At 40.6% G+C, this 18,901-nt stretch overlaps 1 protein-coding gene across 1 annotated transcript in view; it reads left to right on the top strand.

The window, feature by feature from the left end:
• LOC146619068 (CD166 antigen homolog) overlaps positions 1–14,574 on the top strand; it is a 28,753-nt gene extending 14,179 nt beyond the window's left edge. Inside the window, exons 8-17 of the mRNA XM_085370190.1 lie at positions 3,383–3,507; positions 3,639–3,771; positions 4,084–4,196; positions 4,287–4,413; positions 5,021–5,142; positions 10,685–10,817; positions 10,990–10,992; positions 11,598–11,627; positions 12,077–12,188; positions 14,472–14,574. Of these exons, the coding sequence (XP_085226316.1) occupies positions 3,383–3,507; positions 3,639–3,771; positions 4,084–4,196; positions 4,287–4,413; positions 5,021–5,142; positions 10,685–10,817; positions 10,990–10,992; positions 11,598–11,627; positions 12,077–12,188; positions 14,472–14,574 (1,001 nt within the window). The remainder of the gene's footprint in view (positions 1–3,382; positions 3,508–3,638; positions 3,772–4,083; positions 4,197–4,286; positions 4,414–5,020; positions 5,143–10,684; positions 10,818–10,989; positions 10,993–11,597; positions 11,628–12,076; positions 12,189–14,471) is intronic.
• Positions 14,575–18,901: the final 4,327 nt, after the last annotated feature.

Raw genomic sequence — 18,901 nt, 5'->3', positions numbered from 1 at the left:
TTCACTCATTTTCAGTCAAAAAATGCCAAAGATAACACAAAATGACATATCTCCTCCACACATCACTCACTCACTTGGACACTAGAAGGGGGAATTATGTTAAAATGCTCTTCATAGACTACAGCTCTGCATTTAACACCATAATTCCCTCCACACTCACCACCAAGCTGGAGCATCTGGGACTCAGCTCATCTATGTGTCAGTGGATCTCCAACTTCCTAACTGGCAGACCACAGGCAGTAAGGATGGGCGGACATGTCTCAGCCTCCACCACTCTCAGCACTGGAGCCCCCCAGGGGTGTGTTCTGAGCCCCCTGCTGTACTCTTTGTACACATATGACTGTGTGGCCACTACCAGCTCCACCACCATCATCAAGTTTGCTGACGACACCGTCGTGGTGGGCCTGATCTCTGATAACAACGAGACGGCCTACGTGAAGGAGATTAGGAATCTGGAGAACTGGTGCCAGAGGAACAACCTCCTTCTAAACGTCAGTAAGACAAAGGAGCTGATAGTGGACTTCAGCACTAAGCAGGAGAGGAACTACCAGACCCCCGTCATCAACGAGTGCCCAGTGGAGAGAGTGGACAGCTTCAAATACCTCGGAGTTCACATCACACAGGACCTGTCATGGTCCTCTCACATCAACACCGTGGTGAAAAAGGCCCGTCAGCGTCTCTACCACCTCAGACGCTTGAGAGACTTCCAACTGCCCTCCAAGGTGCTCAGGAACTTTTACTCGTGCACCATAGAGAGCATCCTGGCGGGAAACATCTTAACCTGGTTCGGGAACAGCACCATGCAGGACAGACGAGCTCTACAGAGGGTTGTGCGGTCAGCTGAGCGCACCATCCGCTCCGAGCTCCCTGACCTGCACTCAATCTACAGCAGGCGGTGCTGGACCAAGGCCAGGAAGATCGTGAAGGACCTCAGCCATCCCAACAACAGACTGTTCTCTCTGCTGAGGTCAGGAAAGCGATTCCGCTCCCTGAAGACCAACACAGAGAGACTGAGGAGGAGCTTCTTCCCGCAGGCGATACGGTCTCTCAATCACACCACCACACAGTACTGACCCACACATATGGTTCTTACACACACACTGGACTTTCTGGACTTTGTTTTTGCACAACACTGGTCACTATATTCTTCATTTCCAGTTAATACTTGTACAGCTGCTGTTATTGTGTATATATTTATTTATATTTAGATTTCTTCATACATTCTTATATAGTTCTATATTGTGTATTGTGTATTTTGTTGTACAGTTATTTTATTTTCAACTTTAATTTATATATTTATCTTATTCTTCCCAGTTAAATTTACCCTTCATTCTAATTTGTGTTGTACAGTTATTTCATTTTTAACCTTAATTTATATTTTATTCCTTCCTAGTTAAATTTACCCTTTTTAATTTTTCATATTTATTTCCTATCTTATTCATAGCCTTTTCCTTTTTTGTTTTCTTTAGGTCACGAGCAGTTGTCCAAGCATTTCACTACATATCGTACTGTGTATGACTGTGTACGTGACAAATAAAATTTGAATTTGAATTTGAATTTGAAGCATTATTGTGCCAACAGAGCAATACCCAGAGAGCTACTAGCTGGAAACCTGGTATACAATGGCTTGGTGTGCAGTGTGTCCTAAAAAAATTTGAGGAAAGTGGACAAGTGGCAGCCAAAATGAGAGGTAACAGGCATAAAAAACCATCTATAGCAGATGAACAGTGTATGAAAGTCATGCCTTTAAGAAACAGGCAAGTATGTGAGACCAAACAGATGTCTGGCTCTTCGGTCAAGTCATTCTTAAGGAAGGGAAACAGAGAGAAAAAGCTGAGGTGTGCCAAATTAAAGAAGAAAACCGAAATCAGCGGCAAAAGATCTAATGAAGCAATTTAAAATGTTTGGTTCAAATCATTGTCAGTGTGTACAGAGAAGGTCAGGAGCCATCTGTAAAACACAGTGGATCTCAAACACACCGCCAATGCAGTAAAACCATACCTGGATAGAAAAACACACACTATCCATCATGGATTGGCCTCCCCAGATTCTCCGGACTTCAACATCATTGAAGCAGTGTTGGATCATCTTGACAGAGAACGGAACAAAAGGCAGCCAACATCCAAAGACGACCTTTGAATGTCATTCATGAGCTATTCCTGAAGACTGTTTAAAGAAATTAGAAGAAAGCTTACCTTGAGATTTCAGGCTATGTTGAAGAATAAAGGTGGCCGTAGCAATTGGTGACTTTTAAGCTCATTAGTATTGTACAAACTCTGTTTTTGGCCTAAGTACTGCTTTTCTATTCTATTCAGTTTTGCAAGTTTTAATAAATCGCTGCCCTTATTTGCCATTTTTCTAGCAGAACACAAAGAAAGGTGGACCTTTATGCAGTACTGTGATTTGGTGCAAGCTTGAAGGAAGAAGGTGCTGTGTGAATGTATATAAAGTTTTAAAGAGGACATAGAACTGGGCGTTTTTTCTCTCTCTGGCTACACGGTTTTATTTCAGGTTGTTTCGTTTAATATTCTCCTCACTGACGTCTGTGTTTCCTCCACCGCGATGAGAATTACAAACATGTTTTATTCACATTTTTTAAGTATTGATACAAATGAATCACTGATGCTGTTTTCTTTTCTAGAACATCAATAATTAAAGTATGTTTCCGTCGATGAAACTTTGCTGTTGATGAAATGTTGCTTTTTGGTGAGAAAACAGCTTATTTAATATGGCATGACAAGAATTTCAAAATGGAGTGAAAGAGAATAAAAGTGTCCCTTTTTAATTGAAGTCAAGCTTCTTGCACATCACACGTGTAACACAGCAGCAACTCGTGAACCACGAGAAGACCAAGAGACGTTTTACAACTGTAATCAGACGGTGCCTGTGGTTTTTGCGAGTGCATTAACATTTTTTTTTCTATAATTCTCTCACTTCCAGTCGAGACAGACACGGGTAACGGCACCTTTTGATGGTGAAAGTTGAAAAATGAGGTGTGGATTCTGAGATTTATACCGAGTGCAGCATTAAATATTGAAGTTGCCTGCTCAACACGGCCCAGAGTAGAACTTATCAGTGCTGGAACATTTTCTTTCAAGAAATTCTTGAAAGAGTTTGCCTTAGATGGAGCAGAAACATTGAGCTTTGAAAGGATTGTTTGGTTGAGTGCCTCAGATTATGACTGCAATTCAACCACCTCCTCTGCTGCATTTTGAAGTTGGTCATAACCAATAGTGAGGCACAAAGTTAGAGTTCTCTGTAGCGTGCTGACACAGTGGATGAGTGCAGTCCCCATTGCATTCAGCTGGTTGGGGAGCACGCTCCACTTGTTACACCATCCACCCTCGCCCCTCTGACTTTCTTGCTCCTGTTTTCTGCACAGACTCCACGGAGAACATCATGCTTGAGGTCAGTCCTCAGAAAGAGCTTAAAGAGGGAGACAACTTGACTTTGAAGTGTGTGGCAGATGGTAACCCAGCTCCTACCAGCTTTAACTTTCACCTTAAGGTATCTCATTAAAAGCTTTGAAATTCCTTCTGTTCATCCAAACTAGTGCTTACTTCATCTAAAATGTATTTATTCAGTCTTTTATCCTCAGCAACGTAAATGAAATGCTGCTGTTTTCACTGTTTTTGCAGGGGGAGCTGGTGACCGTGGAAAACACGGATACCTACACCATCGCGAATGTCTCACGCGACGCCACCGGTGAATACAAATGCTCCCTAACTGATGACACGTCCATGGAAGCGACCAGGAACATCACCGTCACCTGTAAGAAGACAAAAATAATCATTTCTCTAGAAGTAGAAATTACTGCAATTTTACCCCACACATCTGCATCTGTATCCAAATAATTATCTTTTCTCCCTGCAGTCTTATTTGTTATGAAAGTCCTAATATCTCTCTTTGCAAGACTGTCTTCTTCTGATTTGGGGAGAAATTGTTGTGTCAGCCGCACTGCTTCTAATAAGCTGCATCTGCAGGGCTGTGAGCCAAGTGCAGAGTTATATGGTTAACAACAGAAATGTTTTGACCCTTAACAGGCCTCTGAACCATCTTTCTGCCATCCTCTCCTCTTTTCAGACTTAGACATCAATTTAAGCCCCTCTGGGAATATTGTCAAGCGCGCTGGCGAAGCCTTGAATCTGAGTCTTCAGATTGATTCTTCCGGAAAGGCAGAGGTCTCCTGGACAAAGGTAGAAGTGATCTTTTATATAACAAAGCTCCAATCATTGGGGTTTGTGCTTGTTATTGACAGCGCCGATATTCTCTTGGATTTATTTCAGAATAATGCTAAACTGGGCAAACAGCCCAACTTTACCAAGCTCGGTTACTCGGACTCTGGTCGCTATGAGTGGACGGTGACAGTTGGACACATCACCCGGACAGCTTCTTTTGATCTTACTGTCGAAGGTAAGGGTTTGAAGAAAAGTCTTACGCAGGGAGAGAAAACTGGTACCACTCTGTCTCATATTTGAAGTTAGTTAAGGTATGCAGCCAACAGGCAGTTTGTGAAGTTTAAGAATGGATGGAACAGCCTGACTTTGTCTAAGGGTAAAAACTATCAGCTTAAAGCTAACGCATTAATTAAATATGCGTTGTTGTTTTTTAATTCATATAAAAATCAGTGGTTAAAAAAGTTATTTTAACAGTTTAATCAGACTCCAGATGGTTACTCGCAGCTACATCTTGTTTTTACACTTTATTTTCTGTACAAATTTTGAAAAATAAACAAGACAGAGCATGCTAATTGCTGATTTTTGGAGGCACTAGTGGGATTATTTTCCTTTGGACTGGCTCGCTGATTTTCTTTACTTCTAGTTTTCAGCCAAATGGCTAATGACTCTAGACTCATAGGGACATGAGAGTGGTATTCATCTGCTCATCTAACTCTTGGCAGGACAGCGAATATAAAATGATTTCTCTAAGAAATTCCTTTCCTCAGTCATATTTAGATGTGCCGGTGGATCGGATTAAACCATGATAAATCGAGCTTTATAACACATGTGTTCCCTTACAGGTCCTGCAGTTGTAAAGAGCCTGTTCAAAAATCGCAGTAATGACGGCCAACATAAAGTCTTGACTTGTGAGGCTGAAGGCTCTCCAAAGCCAGCTGTTTCCTGGAGCATTAATGGCACCGTGGTATGTACCCTTTACGTGCTTGGAAGTTTACCTATTATCAGAATTGCAGGAAATTTATCCTTGGATAATTGTTGCAGTTTCTGAAGGTCATATCTATTAATTCTTCCTAACAGTACATAAAAGATTTGTTTTATGTGTTCGCTCCTCCTGTGCTGGCTAGGGATGGTATTGATAAGATTTTCACGATTACGATTCCATTTTCGATTCTGTTTAACGATTCGATTCTTTATCGATTCTCTTATTGATTCTTTTTTAAAAAGGAGAACACTAAGGTCGATTAGCTTAGAACTTTGTTTTATATCTTCTCTTTGAACAAGATAGAAATTTAGGAGTAACATGGCCTTACAAACCCAGCAGGGAGATCTTAAGAGATCCACAGCCAATGGGGTGTCACAGGGTCCCCAGGAAAAAAAATTGTAAATGTAAAATGATAAAATAAATATTCTTCTGTAGCAATAACAAAGTATAACATAAATTATTCTGTAGCAATTACACAAGAATATCTAGTAATGTCCCTGCCTGCAATTAAACACATTCACTTACCGAAAATCATCTGCTGTGGCAAATGGGTGCAAGCGTTTTATCACAAACTTAGTCACTGCTCGGTGACATTCGTCTATCCTGGCCTGAAAGGAGACGCTACCGGTAGACTGCAGTGAGAACTGCCAGCATCTGAGCCAACCAGACTCTGTCTCTCTCATCATGGTCACCTAAATGCACAATAATTGCAGGTTTTGTAATAAGGCAGATCGCGCTAACATAATATGCACTGTTAGTTGATTATTTACCTGCCACATTAACGGGAGAGGACGTGCAAACGTTACCGCTGCTGCTGGGTTGAGATTCACGAGTCCGGAGCGGAATTAAAAACACGACATTCATTTAAGGTCATCGTGTGTTTTGTGAGCAAATGCTTTTGCATATTCGTAGCGTTTCCTCCCTTAAATGAAATCTCTACTTTGCAAGTACTGCAAGTTGCCAAACTTTTGAGCGTTTGAGCTGCTTAGGCGCCCTGCCAGGTAAATGACGCTCCGCAACGTGGTGACGTCATTCGGGGCGACTGGAATCGATAAGAGAATCGTTTGGCAAACACTTCCAACCGGTTTTCGATACCCATCCCTAGTGCTGGCACAAAAGAAAATCCTCAGAAAAAAAACTGTGTCAGACTTAAAGAGCCATGAAAGGAAAAATACTGTATTACCGGTATTAGAAAACATGCATTAGCGCCACGCTTACAGTTGTGTGAAGTCTTCAGTTTATTGTCCCATCAGAACAAACTACAAGTGTTTTTTCCCCAAGATAAATGCAGGCAGTTATTGCTTCTGTTATGGCGAAGATTGCTCTGTGGATGGTGATGACATACATCTCAGAGGCTTCACAAGATTCTGTGAATTTGAACACAGCTAAAAGCAGGTCCTTCGGGATCGATGTATACCGTTAACAAAATCAAATCTTGTGAAATGGTGAAAATATCAATGTACCTTCTGGTACTCAAGGTAAACTGGTTTATGGAATCTACACCAGGGTCGTGAGCGAGATGTGTTTGTTTTTACACAGTGCGAGCATAGCTGCTGTCAGCACATTGCAAATTCAGGGCTTCTTTTTAGTAGAAAACCAAACATTTTGCTTGTTGGGTGGCTACAAGTCATTCTTGAGAGTGTTCTTGACTTGGTTATGAAGTTGAGAAAGCTTTTTTTAAACAAGGAAAGACTTTGCATTCATCCACTTTAGTTAGCTTCTGAGCTTCTGAGAAGGAATCTATGATTCCTTCTTGTTTTAAGAATGTAGCCGACTGTTGAGTTTGCCACTTGTAAAGTTTTTGCTATCGCTCTGATAGGTATGTTTTGGGTTTTTTTTTTTCATCTCTTTGGACCGCATTTAGAGACTGCCAGGGGAAACTTAGGAAATGCAACACTTGGAATCATCCCCAGATCTTTCGTCTGCTTAATTTGTCATGGAATAACAAGGGAATGGGTCTCATTTGGCTGTGAAACTGCTCATCGTTCAATTGTCCAATTACTTTTGAGTCTAAAAGTGGGTGCCTGTCAGAATCATATCCATGGTGAACTCCACCACAAATAATAAAACTACCATATAAGAAAAGCTCATTTAAATGCCTGTACAGACTATTCCCCCAAAAACATCAACTTGTTTTGTTTGTTTAATTTACAGTGGGGCAAAAAAGTATTTAGTCAGCCACCGATTGTGCAAGTTCCCCCACTTAAAATGATGACAGAGGTCAGTAATTTGCACCAGAGGTACACTTCAACTGTGAGAGACAGAATGTGAAAAAAAAATCCATGAATCCACATGGTAGGATTTGTAAAGAATTTATTTGTAAATCAGGGTGGAAAATAAGTATTTGGTCACCTCAAACAAGGAAAATCTCTGGCTCTCACAGACCTGTAACGTCTTCTGTAAGAAGCTTTTCTGTCCCCCACTCGTTACCTGTATGAATGGCACCTGTTTGAACTCATCATCTGTATAAAAGACACCTGTCCACAGCCTCAAACAGTCAGACTCCAAACTCCGCCATGGCCAAGACCAAAGAGCTTTCGAAGGACACCAGGAAAAGTATTGTAGACCTGCACCAGACTGGGAAGAGTGAATCTACAATAGGCAAGCAGCTTGGTGTGAAAAAATCAACTGTGGGAGCAATCATCAGAAAATGGAAGACATACAAGACCACTGATAATCTCCCTCGATCTGGGGCTCCACGCGAGATCTCATCCCGTGGGGTCAAAATGATCATGAGAACGGTGAGCAAAGATCCCAGAACCACACGGGGGGACCTGGTGAATGACCTGCAGAGAGCTGGGACCAAAGTAACAAAGGTCACCATCAGTAACACACTACAACGGCAGGGGATCAAATCCCGCAGTGCCAGACGTGTTCCGCTGCTGAAGCCAGTGCATGTCCAGGCCCGTCTGAAGTTTGCCAGAGAGCACATGGATGATACAGCAGAGGATTGGGAGAATGTCATGTGGTCAGATGAAACCAAAGTAGAACTTTTTGGTATAAACTCAACTCGTCGTGTTTGGAGGAAGAAGAATACTGAGTTGCATCACAAGAACACCATACCTACTGTGAAGCATGGGGGTGGAAACATCATGCTATGGGGCTGTTTTTCTGCCAAGGGGACAGGACGACTGATCCGTGTTAAGGACAGAATGAATGGGGCCATGTATCGTGAGATTTTGAGCCAAAACCTCCTTCCATCAGTGAGAACTTTGAAGATGAAACGAGGCTGGGTCTTCCAACATGACAATGATCCAAAACACACCGCCCGGGCAACAAAGGAGTGGCTCCGTAAGAAGCATTTGAAAGTCCTGGAGTGGCCTAGCCAGTCTCCAGACCTCAACCCCATAGAAAATCTGTGGCGGGAGTTGAAAGTCCGTGTTGCTCGGCGACAGCCCCAAAACATCACTGCTCTCGAGAAGATCTGCATGGAGGAATGGGCCAAAACACCAGCTACTGTGTGTGCAAACCTGGTAAAGACCTATAGTAAACGTTTGACCTCTGTTATTGCCAACAAAGGTTATGTTACAAAGTATTGAGTTGTATTTTTGTTATTGACCAAATACTTATTTTCCACCCTGATTTACGAATAAATTCTTTACAAATCCTACCATGTGGATTCATGGATTTTTCTTTCACATTCTGTCTCTCACAGTTGAAGTGTACCTCTGGTGCAAATTACTGACCTCTGTCATCATTTTAGGTGGGGGAACTTGCAGAATCGGTGGCTGACTAAATACTTTTTTGCCCCACTGTATCATGAGATTATAATTTTAATACTGACATCACTCAAGTGGATGAGTTCTTATATAGCGCTTTTCTATTAAGTGCTTTTCTATTAAACATTCACATGGATGGATGCATCAGAGAGCAACTTGGGGTTAGTATTTTGCCCAAGGATACTTGGCCAGGGCCAGCCAGGGATCGAACCGCCAACCTTCCAATTAGTAGATAACCACAGTAATAACAGCAGTGAAGATGACTATTGTATCTGTACCTGTATATGAAACTGCTACAGGGTGACGTCTAATTTCAGTCACAGGACAACAGAATTCATCATCATTGCCATCCAGGGTAGTTGGAAACCAGTCATGACAAGGCGATTTCTCAGTGGCACTTACGGAAAAAGTTTCCCCCCATGTGCTTGTTAACGCGCCTGTTTTCAGTCGCAGTTGGGTGTAGCAATTTATTTGTTAAAATAACAAGATGGGTATCGGCTTTAACAAATGACCTCCACACCCCGCCCTCCTCCACCTCGAGACACTCTTGAGACTGCAGTGAGGTTTTCAAGCCATATAAAATCATTCAGAATGCTTTGAGTGTTTCTGTCCTATTTTCCCTTGAAAGCATTACTCCTTTGTTGGTGAATCAATACTGGTTGTCATAGAAATTCATCCTCACAGTGGTCCTCCTATATAAGATGGCAACAGGTTTGTGCTGCAGTAACTATTTCATTGACGTCTTTAGATTACAACGTCTGAATGTCCTCTACAAAGTAGCCAATAGATGGTTTATAAGGAGAATTTAGGTCCACTTTCGGCTTCATTAAGAGCCTGATAGGGAGCAGATGGTTGTGAATATGGAATAAAAACATCAATAGAGTTGCATGAGTTTAAAACATAGTGGCATTTGTCTTACAGCGAACCTCAGTGTATCACCAGCAGAAATGTGAAGGTGTGGCTAAACAGAGGCTGTGTGCTTAAGCCTCCTACTATTGTCTTTGTCCAGAGACAGCTCTTGCTTTTCTTTACTTTTTCCCTTTTTGCTGCACAGTGAATGAATACCCCCTGTTTTGTGCATGGCAGTTTGCACTGTTAGTATTTTCCCCAGCTGTCACACTTGTGAACTTATCTGGTCCAGGCTGTTGTGGTCAGTGTTTCGAAAGAGTACATTTCTTCATTTTCCCCGAGGCTCAAACAGTATTTTCCAGCAGCCTGTCACGAGAACAAAAATTGTCTGTTTTTTAAATGGAGCCTCTTTTTTTCTTCTTCTTTTGTTTCCACAGTCTACCTGTGTGCGCACTGATAGCAGAGTCACTCAGTGAAGCGGTGTGAATTACACATAAACCTGGGGGTGTGCGCAGGATGGTTGCAGTTCTCCTCAGCCCTTTCAGTCTTTAATTTACTCCAAAAAAAAAAAATACACGGAACTCTGTCAGGAAATAAAAATGCATTTTGAAAGTAACACATTTCAGCAATTTAATCCCACCGCCCCCCATTCAGAAAAATGTGAAGACTTGAATACGGGATCAGTAATAAGTATTTACAAGAATGCAACATCCTTTTGTATATGCGGAGGATGTGCAAAGGGTGTTGGCAGTTTGTCTTTGTGTCTGGGGTTTTCCTCTGAGACTCAGGAGTCTATATCCCAGAGGCACACACGCTGTTTCTTTGTCATGCAAGGACTGACTCACTTACTGGTCCAACATCGCCCCCTCATGGTGCAAATCTTCTTCAAATCATCCGGATCAGATGTGCAACTATTAACATTTGTTTCTTCTCTCTCTCTCTCTCTCGTTACTCAGCTTGGTGAAAGTCCTTTCGTCAATGGAAAGATTACACACAAGATCAAAGTTGTGCCCTCTGCAAATCTAACTGTCCACTGTACAGTGACCAATAGTCTTGGCAATGATTCCAGAGCTATAAATGTGTCCTCTTGTAAGTACAAAGTCATAATTTGGTCCTTTTACCTCTGTCGGCTTCATTTTTCTTTCATGAAGTCACTAATCTGCCTTCCTAAGTGTTTTCCTACTGTTCTTACTAACTCTTTCCATCTGCATGTTAACTTGGCATCATGTTTACATGCTTTGACAAAACGACAATATTGTAGCAGGTATGTACACCAGGGTAAATCCACCCAGTTTGGGATTGTCTGTAGCGTGTGTGGAGTCACGTCGTTGCACACCAATTTGGTGGCCATAAGGGCAATTAGTTAAAATCAGTTGTTATTTTAGGATTTATAGTCCACTGATGAGTAAGCAGGAAAAAAACACTGTTAAATACACAATGTATCAAACATACACAAACACTAGTACGTCTTTCAAGAACTTTATGTATTGGTGGTAGTTGTCTATTAAAGTCCAGCCTTTTTACTCTCACCATCACTGTCTAACTGTAATTAGTGCATGCACTTAGCACTTAGTCCACACTCTTGTCTGACGGTATCCAAGTGTGTTTATATCACCATTTGTTCTCTCTTGCCTCCTCATTCCTGTGTGTTTGGGATGGCATTTCCACATCGTTCTTTTCTCTCCCCCCCCCTCGCTCAGTGGGTGTATGTTGGGATGCTGGATTTAATCTGTTCCCTCTTGGAACCTCTTGCATGCAAAGTCGAGTAGATGTAGAGTAGTAATTTTTCAAGCTTGCTTTTTTGTTTTGTTTTTTTTCCCCCCCCTTCATTTCGGTTGGACGTTAATGTTATTTCATATCTGATTTCAGTAATTGAGGAGGTGAGAATGGATAAACAAGGTAAGTTGGCGCGGTCTTCCTTCTTGTAAAGAAACAGTAGAAAGTGGGTTGACGAAAGTCTATGGGGGAATCGAATGTTGCTCACTAAAAGACGGCTCTTTATCAAATATTTATCTTTAGTGTCACCTTGGACTGTAGAGCAGAAAAAACAATGTTTAGACAGTGCGCTTCTTTTAAATAAATATAGTTGTGAAGCAGTAGGAGGAATGGAGCTACCAGCATCCTGACAAGATGCCAACATTGTTCATAGTCCCATTGACGAGATTAAAGTGGGGACTGCTCCCATTAACATTCAAATCAATGAGTCATAATCATGCACAGTGCGGATGTGTCCATTCATCAATGCATTTAATGCACACCAGAGTATTTTTTTTTCTGTCCAGACTGGAGCAGCATACAGAAACATGACACTCACGCCTCTGATATTTCTGTTTTGTCTTTCTCTACAGATCAGTCGGAAGACAGCGACCAAACCAGATTGGTGGTTGGTGTTATAGTGGGTCTCCTCATCGCCACTTTGGTTATAGGACTGGCATACTGGGTTTACTCGAAGAAATCCAAGTAAGAAGCACATTTAAACAAAAGCTGCTACATAAAAGTGTTCATAAAATTCACCAGTAACCCAACAAGATAAAATGAACATGAGATTACTATGTTCATGCATCGTGGTTATTCTGATTTGCTAAAACGTCCTTTTCTATTTCCAGTTAAACATATTTTATTTAGATTCAAAAACATTGCATACCTGCACTTTACATGCAGGTATATGTAGTATTCATGTAGCAGAAAGTAATTATGCGCATAACGACTTGTTAGGTACACCTTAATAGTACTGGACGCCCTCCTTTGCCTTCAGAACTGCCTTAATTCTTAACAGGAAACATTCCTCTGAGGTTTTAGTCTATATCGACATGACAGCACCATGTAGGTTCTGCCAAGGTGTGCCAGGAAAAATATCTCCCACATCATTAACCCTCCACCAGCAGCCTGAGCCATTTAACAGGGCAGGATGAATCAATGCTCTGGTGTTATTTATGCCAAATTCAGACCGTAACCATCTGAACGGCGCAGCAGGAATTGAGACTCATCAGAGGAGGAAACATTTTTTCCAATCATCGGGTTGTTGTTTTCCAATTTTGGTGAGAGTTTACAAACTATAGCCTCAGGTTCCTGATCTTAGCTGACAGGAATGGCATCCAGCGTGGTCTCCTGCTGCTGTTGCCCATCTGCTTCTACATTAGGCATTTTGTTAATTGAGAGATGCGCTCCTGCATGCCTTGGTTGTAAGAACTGGTTATTTGAGTTACTGTTGTCTTCTTATCAGCTTGAAGTAGCCTGACCGTTTTCCTCTGACCTCTGGCATCACCAGGACGTTTTTGCTCAAAGAACTGCACATAACTGGAGATTTTTTTTTTTTTTTTTTTCAAATTTGGGAAAACCTTAGCAGATCAGCAGTTTGTGAAATCAGACCATCTGGCATCAACAACCGAGCCACGCGCAAAGTCACTTTTAAATCACCTTCCCTATTCTGATGCCCGGTTTGGACTTCAGCAGCCATGTCTACATGCCTAAATACATAGACTTGCTGCCATGTGATTGGTTGATTAAATATTTGTATTAACAAGAAACTGAACAGGCATACCTAATGTAGCTTCTGATATGAACTCCTCTTGCCAACAACATGTATAATTCAAAAAGCAGTTCTCTACTGCTGGAATAACACTGTTTGGCATGAGGTTTTTAGTTTATAAACAAATGGATATTTGATTAAATGCTCTGTTTTAAAATATGAGATACGGACCATATGAGGATACTAAAATAAAAGCAATTAACTCAAAATTTAATTTTCATCCAAGACCAGTTAATAGAAGCAGTAATTTATTCAGCTGTTGATGTACTTGAGTAAATTTTCCAATTAGCCATAGCTGACAGTTACAAGAAAACTGATGTCGCTCTCAGATCTGTGCAGTAAATATAAAGTTGGACTTAACATTAACACTCAAAGAGACGGAAACAAGTGGCTAATGTGGAAATTTAGTTTACAAGCCAGACGAGGTTTGAGACTATTGAGTCACCGGAGCGTTGTCGGCTTTCACGCACCAGGCGCCTCAGCACTCAGCGACTGCACTGAGTAGCTGTGGTTTCTAAATGCTTCCACTTTGCAATAATAACACTTGCAGATGATTGTGGAATATCCAGGAGGAAGAGATTTCACAACGTTGGTGCAACTTGTGTTATACTATCACATAAGCACACTAAACTTCAGTGAGATCTTTATGACAAGCTCCTTGAATTCCTTTACAAATATTTATAAAGACATATTGGACAGGTGCTCTGTTTCATATACCTGTAGAACATAAACACTTGAATTAAAAGATTAGGAGATGTGGTCGAGTATTTTTGTACAACTAGAGTTTGGACACAGCCAGACTCGCCGTTTCACTATTCATCCTATTCTAACCTTGTATACGGGTAGTATTGATCTTCTAATCTTACTTTTGGCAGTTTCTTCAAATGAATTAACAAATTAAAATACATGGTAAAATAAATTAAAAAATCATTGCGGTTAATGTAGGCTTTTAAGGACTATTAAGGGCTTGGGTACCTGGGCAGTGCTCCATTTTGCTTGCTTGTTAATCAGTCTTCCATTTGCCAAATTAAAGGAGTTTGCTCTTGATTGATTGTGAACTATAGTGTAAGTACACAGCAGCTGTAGATGGATAGCTTCCCTTTAGCCTAAGTGGGCAGTTTATACCGTGAGTTCTGCACACGTGTAGTAAGCAGTCACACCGTCATATCATCATGCAAGGACCGGTTAATAAACGACTGTTTTAATCGAAACAGGCAAGGAAGCTGGAAGACCGGCGAGAAGGAGTGCGGGTCCTCCGAGGAGGAGAAAAAGCTGGAGGAGAAAGTGGAGGAAAACAGCCAAAAAGCTGAGGTGTAAAGAAACAGCGGCGATGCGAAAGGTAGAGCAAGACATTTCCACCATGCACATAAAGAGTTTGACGTAAAAAGTTGTGCAAAAAAATTAATAAGACATTTTTAATCTTTCCCTTCCAGTGAGAACGTGGAACTTTTGCACATTTCTCTTCACCTCTGTCTTTAGGGAGGGAGGGGGGGGAAAGAGTGTACACTGGGATGAAGACCGTTTGGATTTGGTTTCAGGGAGAATTTTACTAAAAACAAACAAAAAAAGCATATCCAAACATCTCCCCAAGCCCATCAACCCCTCACTCCTCCCATTCCTAAAAAAAAAAGAAAAAGAAAAAAAAAAGAATGGATACTGTATGTGATATACATAGCCTGTCTGCACTACTGATACATGTGTAAACCTGTCTACTATTAGGATTCATGTTTGTTAGAATGGAAATTGGAAAGCTGAGAAAATGCAAAATCACTACTAGACCAGTTGCCTTTGATGTAAGGATGTGTAGGCCAGCGTTAGTCTGTGTTCGACTTTTTCGGCCCTCGGGACATAGCAGGGACCAAGGGACATTACTGCCATAGTTTGGTTTTTTTCTGCTTTGTTTTTTGTTATTTCACCTCATCACACTCAAACAACCTCTGCCTTTGACATCAAGGTCATAAATCCATTCACTTCTATCATTATTTCAGTTTGTTCATTCAGGTAAAAAAAAAAAAAAAAGCTGAGAAATTGATAAAATCCTGAAAGGGCTAAGGGTATTAGCATTAGTTTTAGATGTTGTATATCAGCAAGGACATGATGTTTCACAAAGGTGTGTTTTAATTATTATTATTATTATTTGATTGTGTGTAACCAGGAGAGAAAATTAATTTTGCCTCGTCTTTTCGCCAACGTTCTTTACATTCAGCGTAGCCACCTAACGACACAAGCAGGTAGATTATTGGGAGAATGTATAGCACAGTTTAAACCTTCTTTTATTGGCTGTAGTTTGGCTGCACACGTGTTTTTTGTTTTTGCATGAAAGCAACATAAAGTTCACTTTCATGCTTTTCTTTAAAAAAAATAGTAGTAAGGAAAAGGTTGTTTTTATGTAACTCCTCTATGAGTTTGTGCTCCATCAGTGTTGAGGTACGAGTGTTCATTCTGTAGCTGTGGCATACTTCTGTAATCAAAGACACCCAGTGAGCGGGATGTTTGTCTTAAAGTAGCCTTTACGATATGTTTGCCTTCTTTTAAAAATCTACCTGTAACAGCTTAAGTTTGTGATGTGCACTAGGGTTCATGTTTCATGTCGAGTTTGTGTAGAATACGATGGAATACCTGCAGCTGTACATGTCACGGTTTTGGTCCCTTAAGAGCATTTAATGAATTTGAAAAAGCAACGAGGCCAGGATGTAGTTGTGACGTACGTGATTTTACTTTTCCTTTTTGCTATTTATATTGTACAAGACTAAAATATCCTGGTAGGCGCATTCAATAATGGTCACATAACTCGTGTCTCGGATTTAAACCACTGATAAATTGCTTGCAGACTCTACAAAAAATGTCATTAAGTTCTGAGTCATCGGTAGTTTGCTCTGTGTCTGGTTGAATAATATATTCAGCATGTGAGAATCTCAGACCTCCAAGCTGCTGTTTGTTGCCTACCTTGTGTAAAACCATCTGATTGGAAGATTGACCAAAGAAAGTGAACATTGCCATGCAAGTATTGTAAATATCTGATGTTTGTTTTTGTACTTTTGTTTAAAATAAAGTGTACATTTGGAACAGTTATGTCCACTCAATGTTAATTATGTTGTTATCATTTTTCTCGTTTTTTCATCTGGTCATCTTTTGAAATAAAAATCAACACGGTTCGGGTCTTTCTTTTTCATTTCACTCGCACGCATACGCAGAAAACACTGACGGCACAGAGTTAATGTACAGTGACTGGTTGAGTGATAACAAATCTGTCAATACTGCAGAAAATATGCAGAAAACAAGGAAAGTGATGAGTTTTGAGGAACAGTTAATGAGACTCAGTCTTGAAATTTGAAAAATATTCCTGCATTAGACATACAAAATTACAAAACCTGACCTTTTGTTGTTATTACCAGTGGAAACTATTGTAAATATATTCAGTCCTTTCATCTGTCTTTTTAGAGGAAGGCAGGATTTAGTCCTGTTTCCATGAATTATTCAAAAAAACAAAAAAACAGTTAAAATATTTGGCCACAAAACTTAGCAGAATTTTGGATTTGATCCAAAACCCATCTGAGATTTTGCCATGGGCAGGATCTACACAGACATTATTACTACAGCATGTCTGCAGTATCAGGTTTCCATCTCCTTCCAGAAATTGACTTTGACATTTTGGAGTAGGTGTTATGTCAGGATGAATATGGATGAACAGGTACAGTGGCACGAAAAAGGTATTGAACCCCATCCCAATTTTTTTGTGTATGTGTGTCTGTGTGTGCATCTCTTACTAAACTGTCAGATCTTAGGAATGACTTGTCTTGCTGCATAATGCAGCTGAACCTGAGCTCCAGCTCAGACCGGTGACCTGATGTTCTCCTTCAGGATTTTCTGTCAGACGCTGGAATTAATGTTTCTCTCAATTGTGGCAAGCCCCCCGACCTTGAAGCTGCAAAGCTGTCCCACAGCATTACTCTGCCACCTCCATGCATGACTGAAAGTATAATGGCCGTTTTGTTGTATTCTCTATTTAGTTTGTCAGCTCTAATGATCCCCTGTCTTCCAGTCACTTAAGCATTCTCTCAAAAGGTCTTAGGTATATTAAAGTGAACTGTAGCAAAATCCAAATGAAGCTTAATCTTCCTCTGGGTTGGCAGTGATTTACTTTGGCACACTCCCATGGAGGCCATGTTTGCCCAGTGTCTTTCAGACAGTAGAATATTGAACTTTATTGATAAGAGAAAGGCCTGAAGTTCCTCTGGTCTTCTGGGAATTCCTGTCACCCAGGTGCTGTTTGGCAAAACCTGAGAGGGCAGCCACTACTTTGATTTGATTGGTAAATGCTATTTGCCAGGTGTCAGTTTGTATAGCTGATACTATATTTTAGAGTTTTGGTAACCAAGAGGATATGTGCTTTTTTGTTTTAACATATTTTATTAGATAAGCTTTGTTGCTTCAGCAGTTATTGCTTGGGTTTCATAAACTGAAGTTTATTTTATTTTTTTTAATCAGACAGTTTAGGATGAGATGCATACAAATAAAGAATACATGGAGAGGGCTTAAATATTTCAGTTAAATATTCAGTTTTGAGATCCCTTTTTTCTTCCATGTCAAAGTGAAATATTGCACTTTTCGCTTCACTGCATTTATTTCAAAGCTCCTAACATGTACCTCTGGCCTACACTTCAAATGCACAACCTATGAAGAGCACATGAAACAGGGTGTTGTGGAGTAAACTGCACAAGCCGATGTACAAGACTTCAACAGGGGGAGGACACACAGAGGCAAAGTAAAACCCAAATCTGTAATCCAGACAGGCAGAGGTCATACAAGTGTGATCAGTCAGCAAGAGTAAACTAAACCAGGAGGGCACAGGCAAAAGACTAAGTCCATAAAACAGCCCAAAAGGTCACACACACACACACACACGGAAGTCAACAATTAAACACAAAGGATGCGAGAAAATTCCAGGAAGACTTGACTGAACAAGAAAATCTGGCAACTTGAACATGAGCAACTGCAAGTGTATACGCACACACTGAGTGTGACTAATACAACACAGATGAGGTTGACCAGAATGGACCATACAATTATTAAAGGGTTAATAATAATACACAAAGAACAATAATTAGAAAAAAAAACAGGAAAGGATTTATCATAAACACGACAACATATAGCTTGATGGCATGTCAAATCTCTCACTCAGTGAACTGGACCAAAGCTTAACATAAATATCACTCTGAAGGGGAAGGGGAGGGGGGTAGCAGAAGATCTTTATTCTCTATAATATTCAGATCAGTATATTTATTAATGTGTGCTGTGCTTCTACTGATGTCTGTGTGGGTTTTATTATTGTGCTTTAGTTAAGTTGTATGTTTAGCTTCAATAAACAGAAGGGAATGAATCTGCAATTGGAGCGAGCCATCAAAGCCTGGGAGGACAGGGTCCAAGCCATGCAGGCAAAGACACATTTTATATGCCATTAACTGAAGAATGTTTACTTTAACTGATTTAAACATCAATGTGATTTTTTATACACTCTGAGGCAAGTTTATTTCTTAAATAATCACTGTCATTCACTGGTTCGTTCAATAAGACAGCAGCAGAAATCACGTGATTAGTCATTCTTCTCCTTTGCAGCACTATCTCCATCTTAACTTTGCTCGGA

Source organism: Diplotaxodon limnothrissa, linkage group LG14 (genome assembly GCF_057381915.1).
Source record: "Diplotaxodon limnothrissa isolate DT_005_m linkage group LG14, D_limnothrissa_male_GT1.1, whole genome shotgun sequence".
Taxonomy (NCBI): Eukaryota; Metazoa; Chordata; class Actinopteri; order Cichliformes; family Cichlidae; genus Diplotaxodon; species Diplotaxodon limnothrissa.
The sequence above is the reverse complement of the archived record's forward strand: the minus strand, read 5'-3'. Positions and strand labels throughout refer to the sequence as shown.